At 46.5% G+C, this 17,424-nt stretch overlaps 1 protein-coding gene across 1 annotated transcript in view; it reads left to right on the top strand.

Annotated features, from left to right (window-relative positions):
- The first annotated feature begins 10,389 nt into the window (after nt 1-10,389).
- Catsper1 (cation channel sperm associated 1) overlaps nt 10,390-17,424 on the top strand; it is an 8,764-nt gene continuing 1,729 nt past the window's right edge. The window contains exons 1-12 of the mRNA XM_055610435.1: nt 10,390-10,765; nt 10,851-11,058; nt 11,250-11,365; nt 12,475-12,681; nt 13,512-13,625; nt 13,804-13,957; nt 14,236-14,327; nt 14,482-14,625; nt 14,761-14,824; nt 14,981-15,053; nt 15,151-15,211; nt 16,174-16,249. Coding sequence (XP_055466410.1) covers nt 10,390-10,765; nt 10,851-11,058; nt 11,250-11,365; nt 12,475-12,681; nt 13,512-13,625; nt 13,804-13,957; nt 14,236-14,327; nt 14,482-14,625; nt 14,761-14,824; nt 14,981-15,053; nt 15,151-15,211; nt 16,174-16,249 — 1,685 coding nt within the window. The remainder of the gene's footprint in view (nt 10,766-10,850; nt 11,059-11,249; nt 11,366-12,474; nt 12,682-13,511; nt 13,626-13,803; nt 13,958-14,235; nt 14,328-14,481; nt 14,626-14,760; nt 14,825-14,980; nt 15,054-15,150; nt 15,212-16,173; nt 16,250-17,424) is intronic.

Here is a 17,424-nt window from a genome sequence, read left to right as displayed (position 1 = left end):
AAATCTCCTTTACAGAATAGCAAAAAGAGCCGGGTGTGGTGTTACATGCCAATAATCCCAGCACTCAGGAGGCAGAGGCAGGTAGAGCTCTGTGAGTTCAAGGTCAGCCTGGTCTACAAAGTGAGTCAGAATAGCCAAGGCTACACAGAGAAACCCTTTCTCAAAAAAAAAAAAAATAGTAGAGAGAGCTGGGCAGTGGTGGCACATACCTTTAATCCCAGCACTTGGGAGACAGGCTGGTGGGTCTCTCTGAGTTCAAGGCTAGCCTGGTCTACAAAGTGAGTAATAGGATAAGCCAGGGCTATGCAGAAGAACCCTGTCTCAAAAAAGAGAGAGAGAGAGAGACAAGACATGGTGGCAAATGCCTTTAATCCCAGCACTAGGAAGGCAGAGACAGATAGGTATCTGATTTTGAAGCCAGCTGGGTCTGCATAGTTCCAGGCTAGTCAAAGCTACATAGTGAGACCATGTTACCCAAAACCCAAAACAGTTAAATATAATGAGAACTGGGAATTCTGTTACTTTCCCTAGAGCTACCTCTAGATGTCTAGGCAAGAGGGAAGATAGTATCTAACATGGTCTTGTATGTGCCAACTACTATTTTAGAGCTTTGCTTAAATTAATTTCTGAGATAAGCCTTATTTTCCTCAGGATGGAACTGTTCGATAGGTTAAATGATGATCGAGTCACAGCTAGAAAGTACTGTCAGGTGGATGGACATGGTGGCACATGTCTTTAATCACAGCAGTTGGGAGGCAGAGACAGATGCATCTCAAGGAGTTCGAGGACAGCCTGGTCTACAAAGCCAGTCCAGGTACAGCCAGGGCTTATTACACAGAGAAACCCTGTCTCGAAAAAAAAAAAAAAAAGAGAGAGACAATAGAAAGTGCTGTCAGGATTTGAACCCAGACCCTGTAGCTGCAATATCAGCTCACAGGCTGTGACTAGTGCTATTCAAATGAAGGTCACATGCCACAGGCTGACTCTTCGCTCCTTTTCCCAAAAGAATGTAAATTAAGACACTGCTATCAGCTCTTATGTTATTTTTCAGTGAGACAATGGTTGGCTTGTTTGGGCAAGGAAGATTGTAGTGATTGCTTGGCAGGCTTTATGAAACTCCATCCTGTTGTCCTGTTTGCTCTCAGTATAACAAAATACCTGAAACTCCACAGCTTATGGAGGGAGAAATCTCTTTTGGCTCAGAGTTCTGGAGGTGGTGAGTTCTGGAGATGGTGAGGGCACCCGTGGCAGAAGGACAAGTAGGTGCAGCCGAAAGAGGAAGAGGCTAGATAATACGGTACAGTCTCACAGAAATAAATTCAGTCCTCAAGAACACACGCCTGTCCCAGTCCCTCTCCACAGGCCCCGCCTACCTCCCCTTAACACAGTTATATCATAGAACAAATTTCAACACAGGGTTTGGAGGGACAAACAACATGAAAACCACAGCACTCCCTGAGTTTGAAAGGGGCTGTTTGTGTAGCACCCCGCTTTTTACCAGTAGAGCTCTGGAAGGAGTGATAATTAGTGCCATGGAAAGCTATTATTAGGTTTCTGCTGCTAAGCAGCAATAAGGAATTATGCTAGACAAGGCCATCTAAAGACAGGTGTCCCCTGGGCCCCAGGCCTAAAAAGTACTCACTATTGTGGCTCTAGCCTTTAGTCATACACCTGCAAGAAATATCCTTCATTCTGCCCCTGGTTGGTCTAGAAAACTCAGACATGCCTTAAAATGTCTGGCTTGATGGACCTCTCCTGTGCTCCCTGGCCCTGGGGCATGGCCTCTTTTGTGTGGTTTGGATTCAACAGAGGTACAACTCTGGATCCAAAACTACCTGGGTCCAGGGACTAATAGGACCCTTGCCTTGAGCGTTAGGAGATGGTTCTTCTGTCTAACTTGGGGAAGAGACTCCAGGACACCTTGATCCAAACATCTCCAGTGTCAGCTAGACCCAGAAGACAGATTCAGTCCCCTGGGTCTCCAACGCCTTGTAACAAGGTTTCTTATAAAGCATACGTTCTGTATGCTGCCCAATCTGTGGCCTGCTTCTTGACTGTGGCATTGGCACATGGAGCCTGCTGCAGGGCCATCACCCCAACGTTGGAGTCGGTGTAGAAACAGTCACCAGAGTAGCAATAGCAATGCATCCGATTTGTATAGCGATTGATAATCAGTGCTCTCGAGTTCAAAGCTGGCTTCGTCTCCTACTGGCTACATACTTTAAAACCGGCCTTGGAGTCCATTTTCCTCCACGGTGAGGTCAAGTTTTCTAAATGGAACTTTGGGAAGAGTGAGTTAGATAATCCACCCAGCAGTGGGCTGCTTGTGAAAGCTCCCTGAAGGCTCCCCATTTTATTTTACCACAGTTTCCCCAATATTAATACCCTCTACATGGTATGTGGTATGGTATGGCATATCCTATAAGAATTGTTCAGCCCAGGCTTGGTGGTACATGCCTGTAATCCTAGCACCCAGGAAATAGAGGAAAGAGGATGGGGTGGCAAGGCCACCCTCAGTTACTTAATGAGTTCAAGACTAGCTTGGACTACACAAGACTCTGTCGCTGATAGAAGAAAGCCATTTTCCACTTTGTCCAAGGACACATCATAAGGCCAGCAGCAGCCTTGATTTTTATGACTCCGGGAGAATGTGCAAAGTGTGTGGTACACCGCTGGGAGAGCAAGACAGCAGTCAGCAGAGGATCCCTGGAGGAGTGTGTGGTAGAAGGTACGTCAGACGTTCAGCGTGAGAAAGGGGTGTTGGGTGCCATAGTACAAGTCTGGAATGCCCCCACAAGCCCCTGTGTTAAGTGCTTGCTTCTCAGCTAAGGAACTATTGGGAAGTTGTTAAAAACACTTTTAAGGGGTACAACCCAGAGAAAGGTTTATGGGTCAGTGGAGGTGTGCCCTGGAATCTCCCCCTTTCTTTGTTTCATGTCTTGGCCATGAAATAAGCACCACGCATTCCTGCTATGATGTGTTGCCTCACCACAGGTCCCAAAACAATGGATTGTGGACCAAATAAATCTTTCCTCTTAGTAAGTTGGTTCAGGATTTTTGTTACAGTACGAGAAGGTTAACAACACACTAGGCCGTATTTGGGGTAGCAGTGCTAGGTTACACGAAGATCTTATGCCCGAGAGATGATTCAGCCGTTAGCACACTTGCCACAAAAGCTTGGTAACCTGAGTTTGATCTCTGGAACTTGTGGAGAGTTGACTCCTGAGAGCTCTCCTCTGACTATGCCCTGACTTTCACATACACGCACACACGGCCACACGCACGAATAAAATCTTAAAAGGCCCTCAGTGTTCTGCTTAAAAGTTCAGTTTAGCTGCTTTCCTAGGATCATGTCTACAGCTAAAGATGGTTACTGCAGAGACAATGGTTCCACTGCAATGGGGTCTAAAGGTATCCTCAAGAGGTGTAGGGATTGAAGTTGACAGCTTTGATAAGAACCACCTGAAATCCCTCCATCCTTCGTGGCAGCCTTTGGGTTTTGTTTTTGGTTTTGCAATGCTGGAGAAAGACTCAGGGCTTTCTGCATGCTTGACCAGCACTCTATGACTGTGGGTTTTTATTTGTTTTTGTTTTTGTTTTTGTTTTTTTTGTTTTTTTTTTTTTTTTAGAAGCCCTCTGCCATTCATCAACAAACCAATCACCCTGTATCAGGGCCCCAAGCTTGCAACAGAAAAATGCTTACATTTGCTATACTGATTATGGAGCTGTTGAATTGGATCTAAGGGTCACCTAGAACTTGGTCCTGGCATCCACTAAAGAACTGATTGGCTAGCCAGAGGTGGTGGCCCACACCTTTAATCCCGGCACTCGTGAGGCAAAGGCAAATGGATTTTGAGGTCAGTGTTATGGCTTTTTAAAAAGCTCCATTTTATGCTAGGCCATCTTGCCATTTGTTCCTGACTTCAGTCCCTGAAAGATAAGTTCCCAGTAACCCTGACTCAGTGACCTCACCCAAAAATGTACAGCTGTGACTTGTTATGATATGACTAACTTCTTTTTTTGCTTCTGTAGATACCCAAAGATTGTTTTGAGTTGCCTTAACCACTTAACTTGGCAGAACAGAACAAAGCAGTTTTTACTTGCTTGTGTAGAAATTGAAGGTTTTTGCAACTGGTCTTTGCAATTTTATGGGTTCTTCTTTCTTCCACCCTTCTCCACCCCTTTTCTACCACCCTTTTAATCCCTTAACACTAGATAGGAGATGAAAAAGGATGTTGTCATTAGACTGCTGTATGCTGGTTAGGGGAGTCAAGTTCCTGGGGGCAAGTTTGATCTTGATGTCAGGATATCTAATCCCTTGTTGTTGTTGTTTCTTCTTTGCGAATGCAAAGAAAGAAACTTAACAAAGTGTGACCAACAGTGACCAACATCATCCAACCAGCAATCAGCAACCCACCTTTCAAGGCTCTAGCATTTATCTATGATCTGATAAGTCCCCAGAATGCCAAGTGACACACAATTGCAGAAACTACCAGAAGCTGGCAAAATTATGGTACTGCTAGAGCACAAGACAAATCATAATCACCTGCTATGAAGCAGCCACATATTCCATACCTGGGATTAAAGTAAAAATATATATATTCCCATAGTATTTCTGGTTTTGTTTTGTTTGTGTGTTTGTTTGTTTTTAGGCAGGGTTTCTCTGTGTAGCCTTTCCTGTCCTGGACTTACTTTATTGACCAGACTGGCCTCAAACTCACAAAGATCCACCTACTTCTGCTGTCCAGAGTGCTGGGATCAAAGGTGTGCACCATCATGCCCAGCTAATATTTCTGTTTTGTTTGTTTGTTTTGTTTTTTTGTTGTTGTAGTTTGGGTTTTTTCTGTTTTTTAAAGAAACCAAAATTACAAAATTCTCACAACAGGTTTTCATGAGGTTTTCCCATTTAAAATTCTGTCCCTATACCTCTCTTCCTCGGCAATCTCAAATTTGGTTCAGAGACTGTTCATTCTGCTAGCAGCTAATCAATAAACTTTTGCATTATAATTAGATTGAGTCTATGGTCTTTTCCCAGGGGTCACAAACTCTATAACATTTGGAGCCTCCAGCAAGATCCCTGAGAGACCCCAGACTCAGGGCCAGGGGTTTGGGATAGGCCCTAGAGGGAGCAAGTCCAAAGTGGACTTGATAGGGCCCAGGGATCCCAGACTGCAATTGCCCCAAACTTGCAAATTGTAAGAATTGTTTGCCATCGTGATTCTGAAGCTTGGACATATGGGTGAGTTGTTCCGTTCTGTTTTGGAGTCCAGACATTTTGGAGAGACAAAAGGCAAGATCTGAGATTGTAGACTCAGTCTCTAGGGTAGAGGGGATGTCCTCCTGTCCCTGTTGTTTTGGTGTATGAGTGAAGCTGGTCACCATATGTCTGAATTTGTCTGTTTTTGTGGGTTTGGTTCTTTTTTTTTTTTTTTTTTTTTCTGATTGTGTTGTACTGTCTTTTTCTGTTGTTCTCTGTTGTCTATTGGATTTGTGTTTTCAATTTTTGTTGCAGAGATGGGAATTGAACTGAGCACAGCCAAACTGCCCCTGAGCTGCATGAAACATTTTCAGGATTATTATGAGGTAGACCACTCCTGGCTGCCTCTATGCTAGCTACGTACTGAAGTCCGCTCTGTTCCTGTCCCTCTCTCTGGCTTTGCAGAGCCTGCTGTTTAAGGCCCTTCCCAATGCCCTCCTGTTTGAGATCCTTTTCCCTCACTCTGCTTCTGAAGAAGCCTTTTTCCAGGTTGCTCTGTCTCCCAGATGGCTCCTGTCTCTGACCATGGAGTTCTGGCTGTGGCCACTTCCCTGCTGCTGGGCTGGAGTGACATGAACACCCCTAGTGCGCAACCCTGATGGGCACTAGAAGGCCCTGTTCAGCCTCCTGCTCCTCTCTGCACCATTGCAGCTGGCCTGTACCCAGAATTTCTTATCTCTAAGCCTTCTTTGTACACTGCTTGCTCACATCATCTGTAACAACATTTTCAGAGGTTCTAACTCCCTCTTCTCACCTCCACCAGCACATACCTACATGAAGGCTAAACATTCATAAAATAAATATAAATAACCTTAAAAAAAAAAAAAGGCCTGGTATAATGGCATATACCTGTTATTCCAGCACCAGGAAGGCAGGTCTTTCTGGGTTCAAGGCAAGCCTGGTCTACAACACACACACACACACACACAAAATGTCAAGGACCTGGCATCTTGTAGTGTCAGGGGAGACACACAGACACCCATACCTGTCCACATTGACATTCTCTGGAGAATGGGGGCTAAAGGCAGGAGCACCTTGCACCCTATGAGGCCATTCTGCGGCCTGGAATGCAGGAGGCCCAGGTCTCCCTGTCCCTCATGTGGGCTGTGGCTAGGGAATCTGGTGAAGAGGGAAACCAGGCTAGGAAGCGTTGCCACAGCAGCTCATGTTCTCAGGGGGATGCTGAGGAGAAACCCATGCTGCTAGCTAGTGAGCCTCAGACTCCTGCACTCCAGCCTGCCTTTGAGGGCACAGACGAAGTGAATGTGGTAGACTCCCGAGCCCACCACCCTGCCGCTCCTCGCACAGGGACCCAATCTTCTCCTGCATCACGAAGACACTGGCCTTAGAGTGAGAAGGAAGATGATGGGCAAGAGCAGCCCTGGCACTGGAGATATTGCTGCTCTGGAGGCTTCGGCTGGAGGTGTCTAAAAGAGACGTTATTAAAAATAACTAGAGCCAGTCAAGCCTTTAATTCCAGCACTTGAGAGGCAAAAACAGGAGGATCTCTGGGTTCAAGACCAGCCTAGGCAGTTACATGACAGCCATGGGCTACATAGTGAAACCCTGTCTCAAAATAAGTAAGTAATCTTTAAACTAACAGTAGTTAGAGCAGGCTGGAAAGAAGGCTCAGCTGCAAAGAACACTGTCGGCTCTCCTGGAGGACCCTGGATAGAGTCCCAGCACCCGCATGGTGGCTCACAAAGGTCTGTAACCCCAGTTTCAGGAAATCTGATGCCCTTTTTGACCTCTGCCCACACCAGGCACAAATGTGTTGCACAAACACATGAGGCTAAACACCCATTGTTGTTGATTATTATTGATTTCTCTTTTAAACAGTGGTTATTCTTAAACCAGCTGTATACCCAAATCACCACACAGAGACTAGGATTTATTTAATTAACCTGGAGCACAATGCTGGGCAATAATTACTCCATCCTAAACCTCCAAGCCCACATAGCTTCCTCCCATTCAGATTCCTACATTGTACTTGCTTTTAGTCATATCTTAGGTCAGGTTCATCTCTCCTGGTGGTTCCAAGTCTTCTGCTCTCCGATCTCTCTCCTGACTCCTCCAACTCACTTCCCTCTCCTCCCCTCTGGACCAGGATGTCCCATCCTATTCTCTCCATTGCTCAGCATTGGCTGGTTGTCCTAGTGACAATACAGAGGACAAAATGGTGGCATGTTTACACAAACTTGAGACAGGTGATGCTTAGAATAAGCATCACAATGCAATGTCCAGATTGAAACTAGATAGTGGGGTAGAGAAATCAGCATTTGAATGAGCAAGGGTAAATTGTATACATTCCACGAGAACATTATACCTACAACCCATACACATTAAAATAAGAATTAGAACTTTAATCATAAAGAAGAAAGTGATCCAGATGCTGATAAAAGATGGAGATCTAGAGTAGAAGATGAGGATTCTGAATCATCAAAAGGAAAAAGAGTTAAATTGGAAATCTGAAATTGTTGCTAGTTCTTCAAGACATAGGTAAATTGAAACAAGGCTAACAGACTTAAAACTTTGAAAGTCCACCTAAGAGGTTTGTAGAGATGGCTCAGAGGTTCAGAGCACTGTCTGCTCTTCCAGAGGTCCCAAGTTCAGTTCTCAGCAACAACTTGGTGGCTCATAACCATCTATACTGGGATCTGATGCCTTCCTCTGGCCTACTTGCAAATAGATAAAATACTATAAAATAACTAAATAAGTCTTTTTTAAAAAATACTTAGAAAGAGAGAAAGTCCGCCTAATTAGATTTAACATGTTGAGCAAGAGGTGTTGTGAAAAACATACAAACTATATCATTATTTCTGTAACTATAATGTGATGGAAGTTTTGGGTTCTTTGTAAACTCAGTTATGTAAACGTGTTTTTGTTTTAATCCCAAGTGTGGGATTTTAGTTTGAGCTTTAGTTTGTCTACAGCTGTTAATTGTCTCAATGGGACATGGTTTTGCCAGCTGGTAATGGCCTACCTCATGCCTCGTTCAGTACAGAGAGGGGCGTGGTCTATGGAAGTCCGGAGAAAGAGAAGGAGTAGCAGTCTTAAGAGACCAGAGACAGACAGTGTGGCAGAAATAATCCTTTTGGAGCACAGCGGCTTAGAGGAGGCTGCTGGCTGCATTTGCTGTTGATGGAGACTCATTGACCCTAAAGAGCCGGGAGAAGTAAAGAAATCTGTGCCCCCTCTCCCCACTGACCTTCTCTCTCCCACCTAGGGTTGGGGGTCTTGGTGTAAAGGAGAGAGAGGCCTAAACACCCCAAATAAAGAAGAGTTTTAAAAAAGCGCTACACTACAATTTGTGATAGACTGAATGATAACAGGAATAAAGACAGCAGCTCAAAAGACTACTTAAACTTTAATATCATTTCAGGACTCCTATAAAACCCAAGGGGAGGGGACTGAACTGAATATCTTTGTGTCTCTTACCAATGTAACCATTAAATAAATGTCTTTTTTTATACTTAAAAAAAAATTTTTTTTTTAAATATGACAGGCAGATCTCTGAGTTAGGGACCAGCCTGGTCTACAGAGCGAGTCTAGGACAGCCAAGTCTACACAGAGAAGCCCTATCTCAGAAAACAACAACAACAAAAGAGTTGGTTCTACCAACTATATTTCCATGTAAGGCAGGATAAATACAGGTGACCATTTCCCTGATGGCCATCTGCATCAACTAAGTTGATAAAGGTGGCTTTATCAACTTGGGCTCTGGCCCACTGAGACTTTGTTTACCCAAGACCTCACTGACTGCTTGCCTGGAAACATTGGCTGACAAAATGGATGGTAACAAAAGATTTAGTTGCAACTTTAACAGAGTAGTAATCACCACTGACCTGCCGGATACAGCTGCTGTGGTCAGTTTCTTTAGTTGCCAAGTATGATTTTCCCACACTTGACCGTATCCATAGAATCAGTCATGATGGACATTTTGGCTACAAAGGTGTTACTATTAATACGATGACAGAAGACAAGAGGACTCGTGTAGACACTGAAACCTTCTACAATGCTTCCAGAGAGGGGCTGTTCCCTAATATTACTGACCTCAACTGTCAGAGACTTGTTAGGTTACCTAGCCCAGTTCACTGGCTGGGGAAAAGCTTCAGACAGGAGATGAGAAAGGAGAGAACCAAGAAATGGACACTTTCTGCCTCTTTTTTGTTTGTTTATTTTTTGGATTGTTTATTTGTTTTGTTTGTTTTTGGGTTTGTTTGTTTGTTTGTTTGTTTTGAGACAAGGTTTCTCTGTGTAGCCTTGGCTGTCCTGGACTCGCTTTTTGTGGATCAGGCCTGGAATTCACAGAGCTCCGCCTACCTCTGCCTCCCAGAGTGCTAGGATCACAAGCATAAGCCACCTCACCCAGCTCACTTTATCCTTAAAAAAAAAAAAAAAAAGGCTGGAAGGAGGAGGTGCAGGCCTTTAATCCCAGTACACAGGAGGCAGAGACAGGCAGACCTCTGAGTTGGAGACCAGCCTGGTCTACAGAGCAAATTCCAGGACAGCCAGGGTTACACAGAGAAACCCTGGTCTCAAATAAATAAATAAATAAATAAATAAATAAATAAGTAAATAAATAAATAAAAAATAAAAAACAAAAACTAAATAAAAAATTAAACAAATAAAGTTCCATTGAAAAAATATTTGAATAAAAGTCATGCCTGTGGCAAAGAGGAAGGCATGACATTTGTATGCCTCTTCCTTTGGAATAGGCTCTTTCCACAGTCTCATTTCTTGACCCAAAGCACACTGGTTCATCTCCTTCATCCAGTTCACTCCTGATCCCAGAGGCCCTAAATATTTGAAACAATTTGAGAGACTATCATATGGCACAATAAAGAGGTTTTAAGACACAATAATTATCTTTCTTCGTTTTTTGTTTGGGTTTTGTTTTGTTTAGACACAATAATTCTTGACTCTGAATGATAAGTCCAAAGAAAGTCATTTGTAAAATGAAGCTCAAGTGTGCTGGTGACATCATAGAAGGGAAAGTTCCAAGAGAATATAGTCAGATCTTCCTGGAAGCCTGGGCTGAAGCTGAATTGAGCTCAGCTTTAGGAGATCCAGTAACGGTCCTTTGGGTTCTACACTTGAGCTTTCTTTGTTCCAGGAGTTGCAGTAGAGTCATGGACCAACGATCTTCGAGGATGAGAATAGAAGGCAGTAAACTGGATATGAGACATCGTTCCCATTCACCATCCTTCTACACACACCATAGGCCAAACCAAAGCGGAGCCCGCCAGCAACAACATGGTGGATTCCACAATCAAAATGAAGCCCACCCTCTCCACGAATTCCCAGACTACTATGACAATGCTTTCTCCCAGCGCACCCATCACCAGACCAGGAGCCATGTCGCTACATCTCACTATGGTGGTGGACCCCAAAGGGGCTCTATCCCCCGTGCTGAGCCTCACCCTCGTGGCGGGTCCCGCGGTGGGACTCAGCCCCACAGTGAGCCTCACCGCCATGGCGCGTCTCGTGGTGGGACTCAGCCCCACAGTGAGCCTCACCGCCTTGGCGCGACCCGTAGTACAGCTCAGCCACATGCTGGAACTTATCATAATGAGCCCTATCACCCTGGCAGACAACACCCGCAAGGTGGACTTCCCTATCAGGGGACCCAAAGACAGAGTGATTCTTTATCCCACACCTCTGTTGGGTCGTACACCCAAAGGGATGCTCCTCACCATGGAAAATTTCACTATGGTGGTATGCAGCACCGCCACGGTGAATCCCATCAACAGGCTCACCACCATGGCAGACACCACATCCCATACAGAGGGCAGACTCATGTGAGAGACCCCTACAGAGGCTTTCCGGACTCCTACCAAGGAAGACACCAGCTCCAGGGTGTTTCCCCTCAATCCAGTTACTTCCAGCCCAGAGAGTATGGCCCCCACCACTCTCAGAGCGGCTCCCAGATCCCTAGCCCATACATGTCTCACTCCACAATACAAATGTCCCATTCTCATCTGGGAACCAGAAGCTCAGGCTTCAGTATGGCTCGGTCCCACCTGACATCCCGATCTCGTGTTTCCAGTAAAATTCATCCCAAGGAGGACTCTTGGAGTGATGATGAGCAAATTCAGAAGCGCAAAAGTGAGTCTTTACTGGGCCCCCAATCCTGACTCCTACTTCCTCGCTCAGATTCATGCAGAGCTAAGGAGACCCTGAACAGGCTTTCCACACGTTAGGCGTTTATCAAATGTAAATGTCTGGTCTTCCTGTGTCCTTACAATACAGGGAAGAATTTAGGACAGTGGCTGCATTCACAAGATCAAAGCTAAGGGTGGGTACAATCACAGGCCATCTAATGACAAGGGGCCTGACTTCTTGTACATCAAGATATTTGCCTCTGTGGAGTCTGTGTCCACACTTGCCTTGCTAAACTGTGAGGCAATTGCCAAGGACATAGCCTGTAAACTGAAGCTAAGTGGAGAAACAAACTTATCAGAAGGCATGGAGAGATCTTACTGTTACCATCTCCCAGACTCTGTGCCTACTAGTTCAGCAAATATCCCAGCAGTCACATCAGCAACCAGAGAGGGACTGGTGACTTACTAAATGAGAACAGAAAAAGTAGTCATGGGGAAGGGATGATTTAGCAGGATCTTTTTTTTAATTACATTTTTTATTTTTTATATTAATCACAGTTTATTCACTTTGTATCCCAGCTGTAGCCCCCTCCTTAATCTCCTCCCAACCTCACCCTCCCTCCCTCATCTCCTCCTATGCCCGTCAAATATTTTATTTATCTTTATTTTATGTGCATTAGTGTTTTGCCTGCAAATATGTCTGTGATGCAGGGTGTCAGATCCTGGAGTTACAGGACAGCTGTGAGCTGCCATGTGGGTGCTGGGAATTGAACCCAGGTATTTAGCAGGATCTTAAGTGGGGCAGGGGGGCGGAGATCACCAAGAGCGTGGTATGGCAACAAGAATTGGTTTTTCTTTAAGTTTCCATGTGAGCAAAGATAGATCTGGAGTTGTAAGGTCAGGAATGCTTAGGACCTGCCAAACCAAATCACAAACAGTGTGACATGAAAGGTTATAAGGACTGTGACCCCAAGTCCAGCAAAGGATAAGCATAGTGGCACAACAGTGAATGAACAAGAGGAAGGATGACAATAAGGCATAAATGGGAGGATGCCTGGGATCACTGCACCCAATCACTAGCTACATGGGTTTAACTTTCTGACTTCCTTACAGAGACCCAGAGGGCCCACAAAAAGCTGCACTCTGGGAATATTTTCCAATTGATTTTGGACAAAATAAACACCCTCATTTGGGGTCTCCGGGAAATGATGATGTCGCTGACCCAATCCCTGGGCTTTGAGACCTTCATCTTCCTTGTGGTTTGCCTCAACTCAGTCATCCTTGTGGCCCAGACCTTCACTGAGATGGAGATTCGAGGTGGTAAGGGTCAGGTGGCCCTGTCCCTATGCTGAAGATAACTGATGTGGCTGCAGGGCCTCCCAGGACCCTGATCTAGTGGCATGAGGTCTTCAAAACTTATATCACTTCATCTTCACCCCCGTGGCAACTTGTTAGCATTCCGAGAGGTAGAAAACCCAGTGAACTGTAGGCCATGCTGTTCAAGATGTAGCCATCAGGGGGCAGTATGTTCCGAATATACCACTCTGAGTAGGGAGGATACTGGGAATCCTGGGTCTAAGAAGAGCCAAAAGGCTCCTACCAAAAGGTCCTGAAAAGCTAAACGTGGAAAGCCTGAGAATCTTGGTTTCTGGAGCCCGGTAGAGCCAGGTGATGACAAAGAGTCACTTCATGCCCACAGTTCAAGGCTGCAGTTTTAGTACATGTTAGATGCATTTGTGTTCATAAAGAATAGTAGTCAAGCAGACTATCGTTGCTCCCATCTTACAAATAAGAAAACCCAGGAACTGAGTGGTTAAGTCACTCAGCCATTTAAAGGAGCTGGGGAACTGGGTGCATGCCTTTAATTCCAGCAGAATGAAGCAGAGGCAGGCAGATCTCCATGAGTTTGAGACTAGTTTGGCCTACATAGCAAGTTTCAGGCCAGCCAGAGCTACATAATAAGACTCTGTCTCAACAAAACAAAACAAAAAAAAAAAAAAAAAAAAAAAAAAAAAAAAAAAAAAAAAAAAAAAACCGAACAAAAAAATCCCAGCCAAGGACAGTCTGGGTAAGGTCTTAGTGATGAAGGGGGGAGTGGGTGCCCAGGATGCCAGGGACTGTCCCTGAGAAAGCCTCTGGTGTTCCCACAGAATGGTACTTCATGGTCTTGGACTCCATTTTCCTCGCCATCTACGTGGTAGAAGCCTTGCTCAAGCTAATTGCCCTGGGTGTGGAGTATTTTTATGACCCATGGAACAATCTGGGTGTGTGGCAGGACCGGGATGGGAGGGGGACTAAGGATAGGGTGGGGAAGGGGCATTGAACTGTTTGGGGGAGTTAAGGACAAAGGAGAGTCTGGAATGGGTTGCTGGGTTTGGAAAGCCTGTGGGTCTGTTTGGCCTGTTTGGCCCCTCCCTAACTCAAGGTACCCTCTGTCCTCAGACTTCTTCATCATGGTCATGGCAGTGTTGGACTTTGTGCTCCTCCAGATCAACTCCCTCTCCTATTCGTTCTACAACCACAGCCTGTTCCGGATTCTCAAAGTCTTCAAGAGCATGAGGGCTCTGAGGGCTATCCGGGTCCTTCGGAGGCTCAGGTCATTGCTGCCAAGGAAAAGGGAGCATGGGCTTGGATGTCCAGGGAGTGCACTGTGACCTGTTTCTGGGGTGGTGGCAGGTTGTGGCCCCTGCGTACTTGGGAATCCTGGGGTTCATGCCGGGATCGGTCTCTTTATTTTCCAAGGAAGGGTCGGGAGTTGACTAAATCACCTATGAATTAGGGACCTCCTAATTTAGTGCCCAGTCTGGTTCCTGGGTTCCAGCTCCCCACTTCCATCCCCACTAATTCGGACTCCCTCTCTGTCCCCGCCCACAGCATCCTCACCAGCCTCCATGAAGTGACGGGGACTCTGAGTGGTTCTTTGCCATCCATCACAGCCATTCTAACCCTCATGTTCACCTGCATCTGTATCCTGGGCAGTGGAGGCTGGGCAGCCGCTGGTCCAGAGCCGATGGGAGTGGGGAGAAGCAGGTCGGGGGAGGGGAGACTAAGTGCAACCTCGTGAGATACGGGTACAGTGTCCGAGGATCTGGTTGTGGTTTGGCCCTAAGCGGTTTCCAGTCCTTTTCTCTGTGGTCCTCCGGGCACTGTTCCGGAAATCAGACCCCAAGCGCTTCCAGAACATCTTTACCACCCTCTTCACCCTCTTCACCCTGCTCACCTTGGATGACTGGTCTATCATCTACATGGACAGCAGGGCACAGGGTGGGTAAAGGGCAGGGTCCAAGGGCTGGTGGGCAGACTAATGGCTGAGTTACCCCTGCCGTAGGGGGGCTGCTGATAGCTGGTAGAAAGGTGGGAGTCGGGAAAGCCTCTTGACTGACGCTTTTCCTCCCCCAGGGGCCTGGTACATCATCCCCATCCTCATGATTTACATCATTATCCAGTACTTCATCTTCCTCAAGTGAGGCATCTATTTTACTGCCCGGCTTCGCTAAGGGCTCTCTGCCTAACTCACCCCAGTCCTCTCACCCTCGTCATGGCCACGCTGGACCCAAGGACGGCCTGTGGCCTCTTCCCTGGTGTCCCCTTTGAGAGCACCCCACTTTCCCCTCTGCAGCCTGGTGATTGCTGTCCTGGTAGATAACTTCCAGATGGCACTGCTCAAAGGCCTGGAGAAAGTGAAGATAGAGGTGCTGCACAGACGGGGCAGGGGCACGGGGAGGAGCAAGCATGGCAGGGGGCGGGGCCAGGGGAGAAACCGAGGTAGAACGAAGGTCTTTTATCTAGAAAGCTGCCCGGGTCCATGAGAAGTTGCTGGACGACTCTCTGACAGAGCTGACCCAAGCAGGTACTGGCCATTCCCTCCTCCTTCCCATCCACTCCCCCTCTAGAGTAGCCAGGCTGCTTCAGGGCTTTAGAATCGGAGATATGAGAGTATCTAAGTTTAGAAATTTGGTCCAAAGGACTCTAGACAGTCCTCTAAAAGCCAATCAAATTCATCAGTTTTTGGAAGATCTTACTTGCAACACCAATTGTGGTCTATCAAACCATAGAAACTATTGCTTCTGTAACTAACCTACAAGATTCCAGCAGTTGGTCCCCCATGAGACCTTTATAACTGCCGTTATGAATCGAATCAGGATCACACGTACTGATCCAGAGTCACTAGCACCTGTAATCCCAGGACTTGGGAGGGGGGAGGCAGGTGGATCCCTGAGTTGGAGGCCAGCCTGGTCTACAGAGTGAGTTTCAGGACAGCCTGGGCTACACAGAGAAACCCTGTCTCAAAAAACAAAAACAGTCTTTGGGACAAAAAGAGAGAGAAGAAGTAAAAGAAATGAATATTAGTGTCTGGGTTTCAGAACTCAGAACTCTCAGATCAGCAAAACAGATCCCCCACTTATGACTGATAGATTACCTTAAGTGAAAAGATAAATAAATTGGCTCCACTTAACAAGCTGACAGTGCAAGGAATTTGGCTTGATCCAGTACTCAAGCAGTAGTCAGGATTGGGTCTCCTATGTTTATGCCTTGTTGGCCTTTGTTTTGTTTTTTTGGTTTTGTTTTCTTTTTTCCTGGTCTTTGGGTTTGGGGTTTCGGGATGAGGTTTCTCTGTATATCCCTGGCTGTCCTGGAACTTGCTCTGTAGACCAGGCTGGTCTCCAACTCAGAGATCCACCTGCCTCTGCCTCCTGAGTGCTGGGATTAAAGGCGTGAGCCACCGCCACCCAGTCTACTGGCTTCTTGAATACAGTCGTTTGCCTGGGCATTCTCTTCACAATATGCCCCCCACCCCATCTCTCCATCCAGACACTGAGGCCCAAATGAGCGAAAGTGCTTTGCAAACGCAGTTTATTGACAGAATGTTTGGCAACATGACAGAGAGGTGAGGAGATGGAAGGAAGGGAAAAAACCGTGGGTCCAGGGCAAGAGGTCTGGATAGCTGATGGTGGCCTGGGAAAAAAAAGAACATTGCCTGTCTCTTGGGTGGAAGGAAGTGGGTCGGGAACGCATTGTTTCCAGGCCCACAAATAGGACATAAGAACCGTAAGTGGCCCTGGACAGTGAGGCTCAGTATCCAGCTCTCAGAGAAGGACTGTGTCAGCTGCACAGCAGGGATCCTATCAGTAGCACAGCTTTCTTCTCTCTCTCTCTCTCTCTGTTTTCTGAGACATGGTCTCTCTGCATAGCCCTGGCTATCCTGGAACTTGATCTGTAAACCAGATTGACCTGGAACTTAGAGATCTCCTGCCTCTGCCCCCCAAGTGCTGGGACTAAAGGCCTGCAGCCACCACCGGCACCACCTGGCTTCTCTTTATCAAAATATCCTGACCCTTGTCAGATGCAGGCCCCACAGGAGGGCCAGGGACCTAGAGAAAACTCATAGTCAGTTACTGCTGCTCAGGTTCACACTGCCAGAATCTTTGCTGGTTCACTGGGGACTGACAGGTTTCAGTCACGTGGAAGGTTGAAGATTGCTGCAGAGAATTGTTTGGGCAAGGTCTGGAGACCACATGGTCATCCCCATCTAGCCCTGGCCCAGCCAACTGAATATTCTTGCTGAAGAGCAGGGCCCTTGGCAACAGGCTGTTGTGACTTCGTCCTTAGGCCTAGGTCTCTTGAGATTCTTTGTGATAGCCAAGCTTTGTGCCCCTCCCCTGAGCCAGTCTGGCTTCAGATCATTACAGAGGTCACACCTGAGAGCTGAGAGAGAATCCAAGATATCCAGAGTTATGTACGATCGGGCTGGTGCTAGTGTCCCTCCTACCACAGCCATTGCTGCCTGTGACAGAACCTTGTGTTTCTCACACGCTCTCCAAAGCTCATCCATTCACTGCTGCCAGCCTTGGCCTACACTGTTGTTTCTGGTTAGATATCCATGCCAGACTCAGAGGGCCAGGACTTGAGAGAGCTAATTTAAATCCTGACTACCGGCACCTACCGGGTCACTCTCTTGTTCACCCTACATGCTGCAAGACCTGAGTCACCACTGTGGCCCTTGCCATACTGGTCTACACACACACACACACACACACACACACACACACACACACACACACA

The sequence above is a fragment of the Psammomys obesus genome, unplaced genomic scaffold, assembly GCF_907164565.1.
Source record: "Psammomys obesus unplaced genomic scaffold, mPsaObe1.curated_primary_1811, whole genome shotgun sequence".
NCBI lineage: Eukaryota > Metazoa > Chordata > Mammalia > Rodentia > Muridae > Psammomys > Psammomys obesus.
Note: the sequence above shows the minus strand (reverse complement) of the source record. Positions and strands in the feature narration are given on the sequence as shown.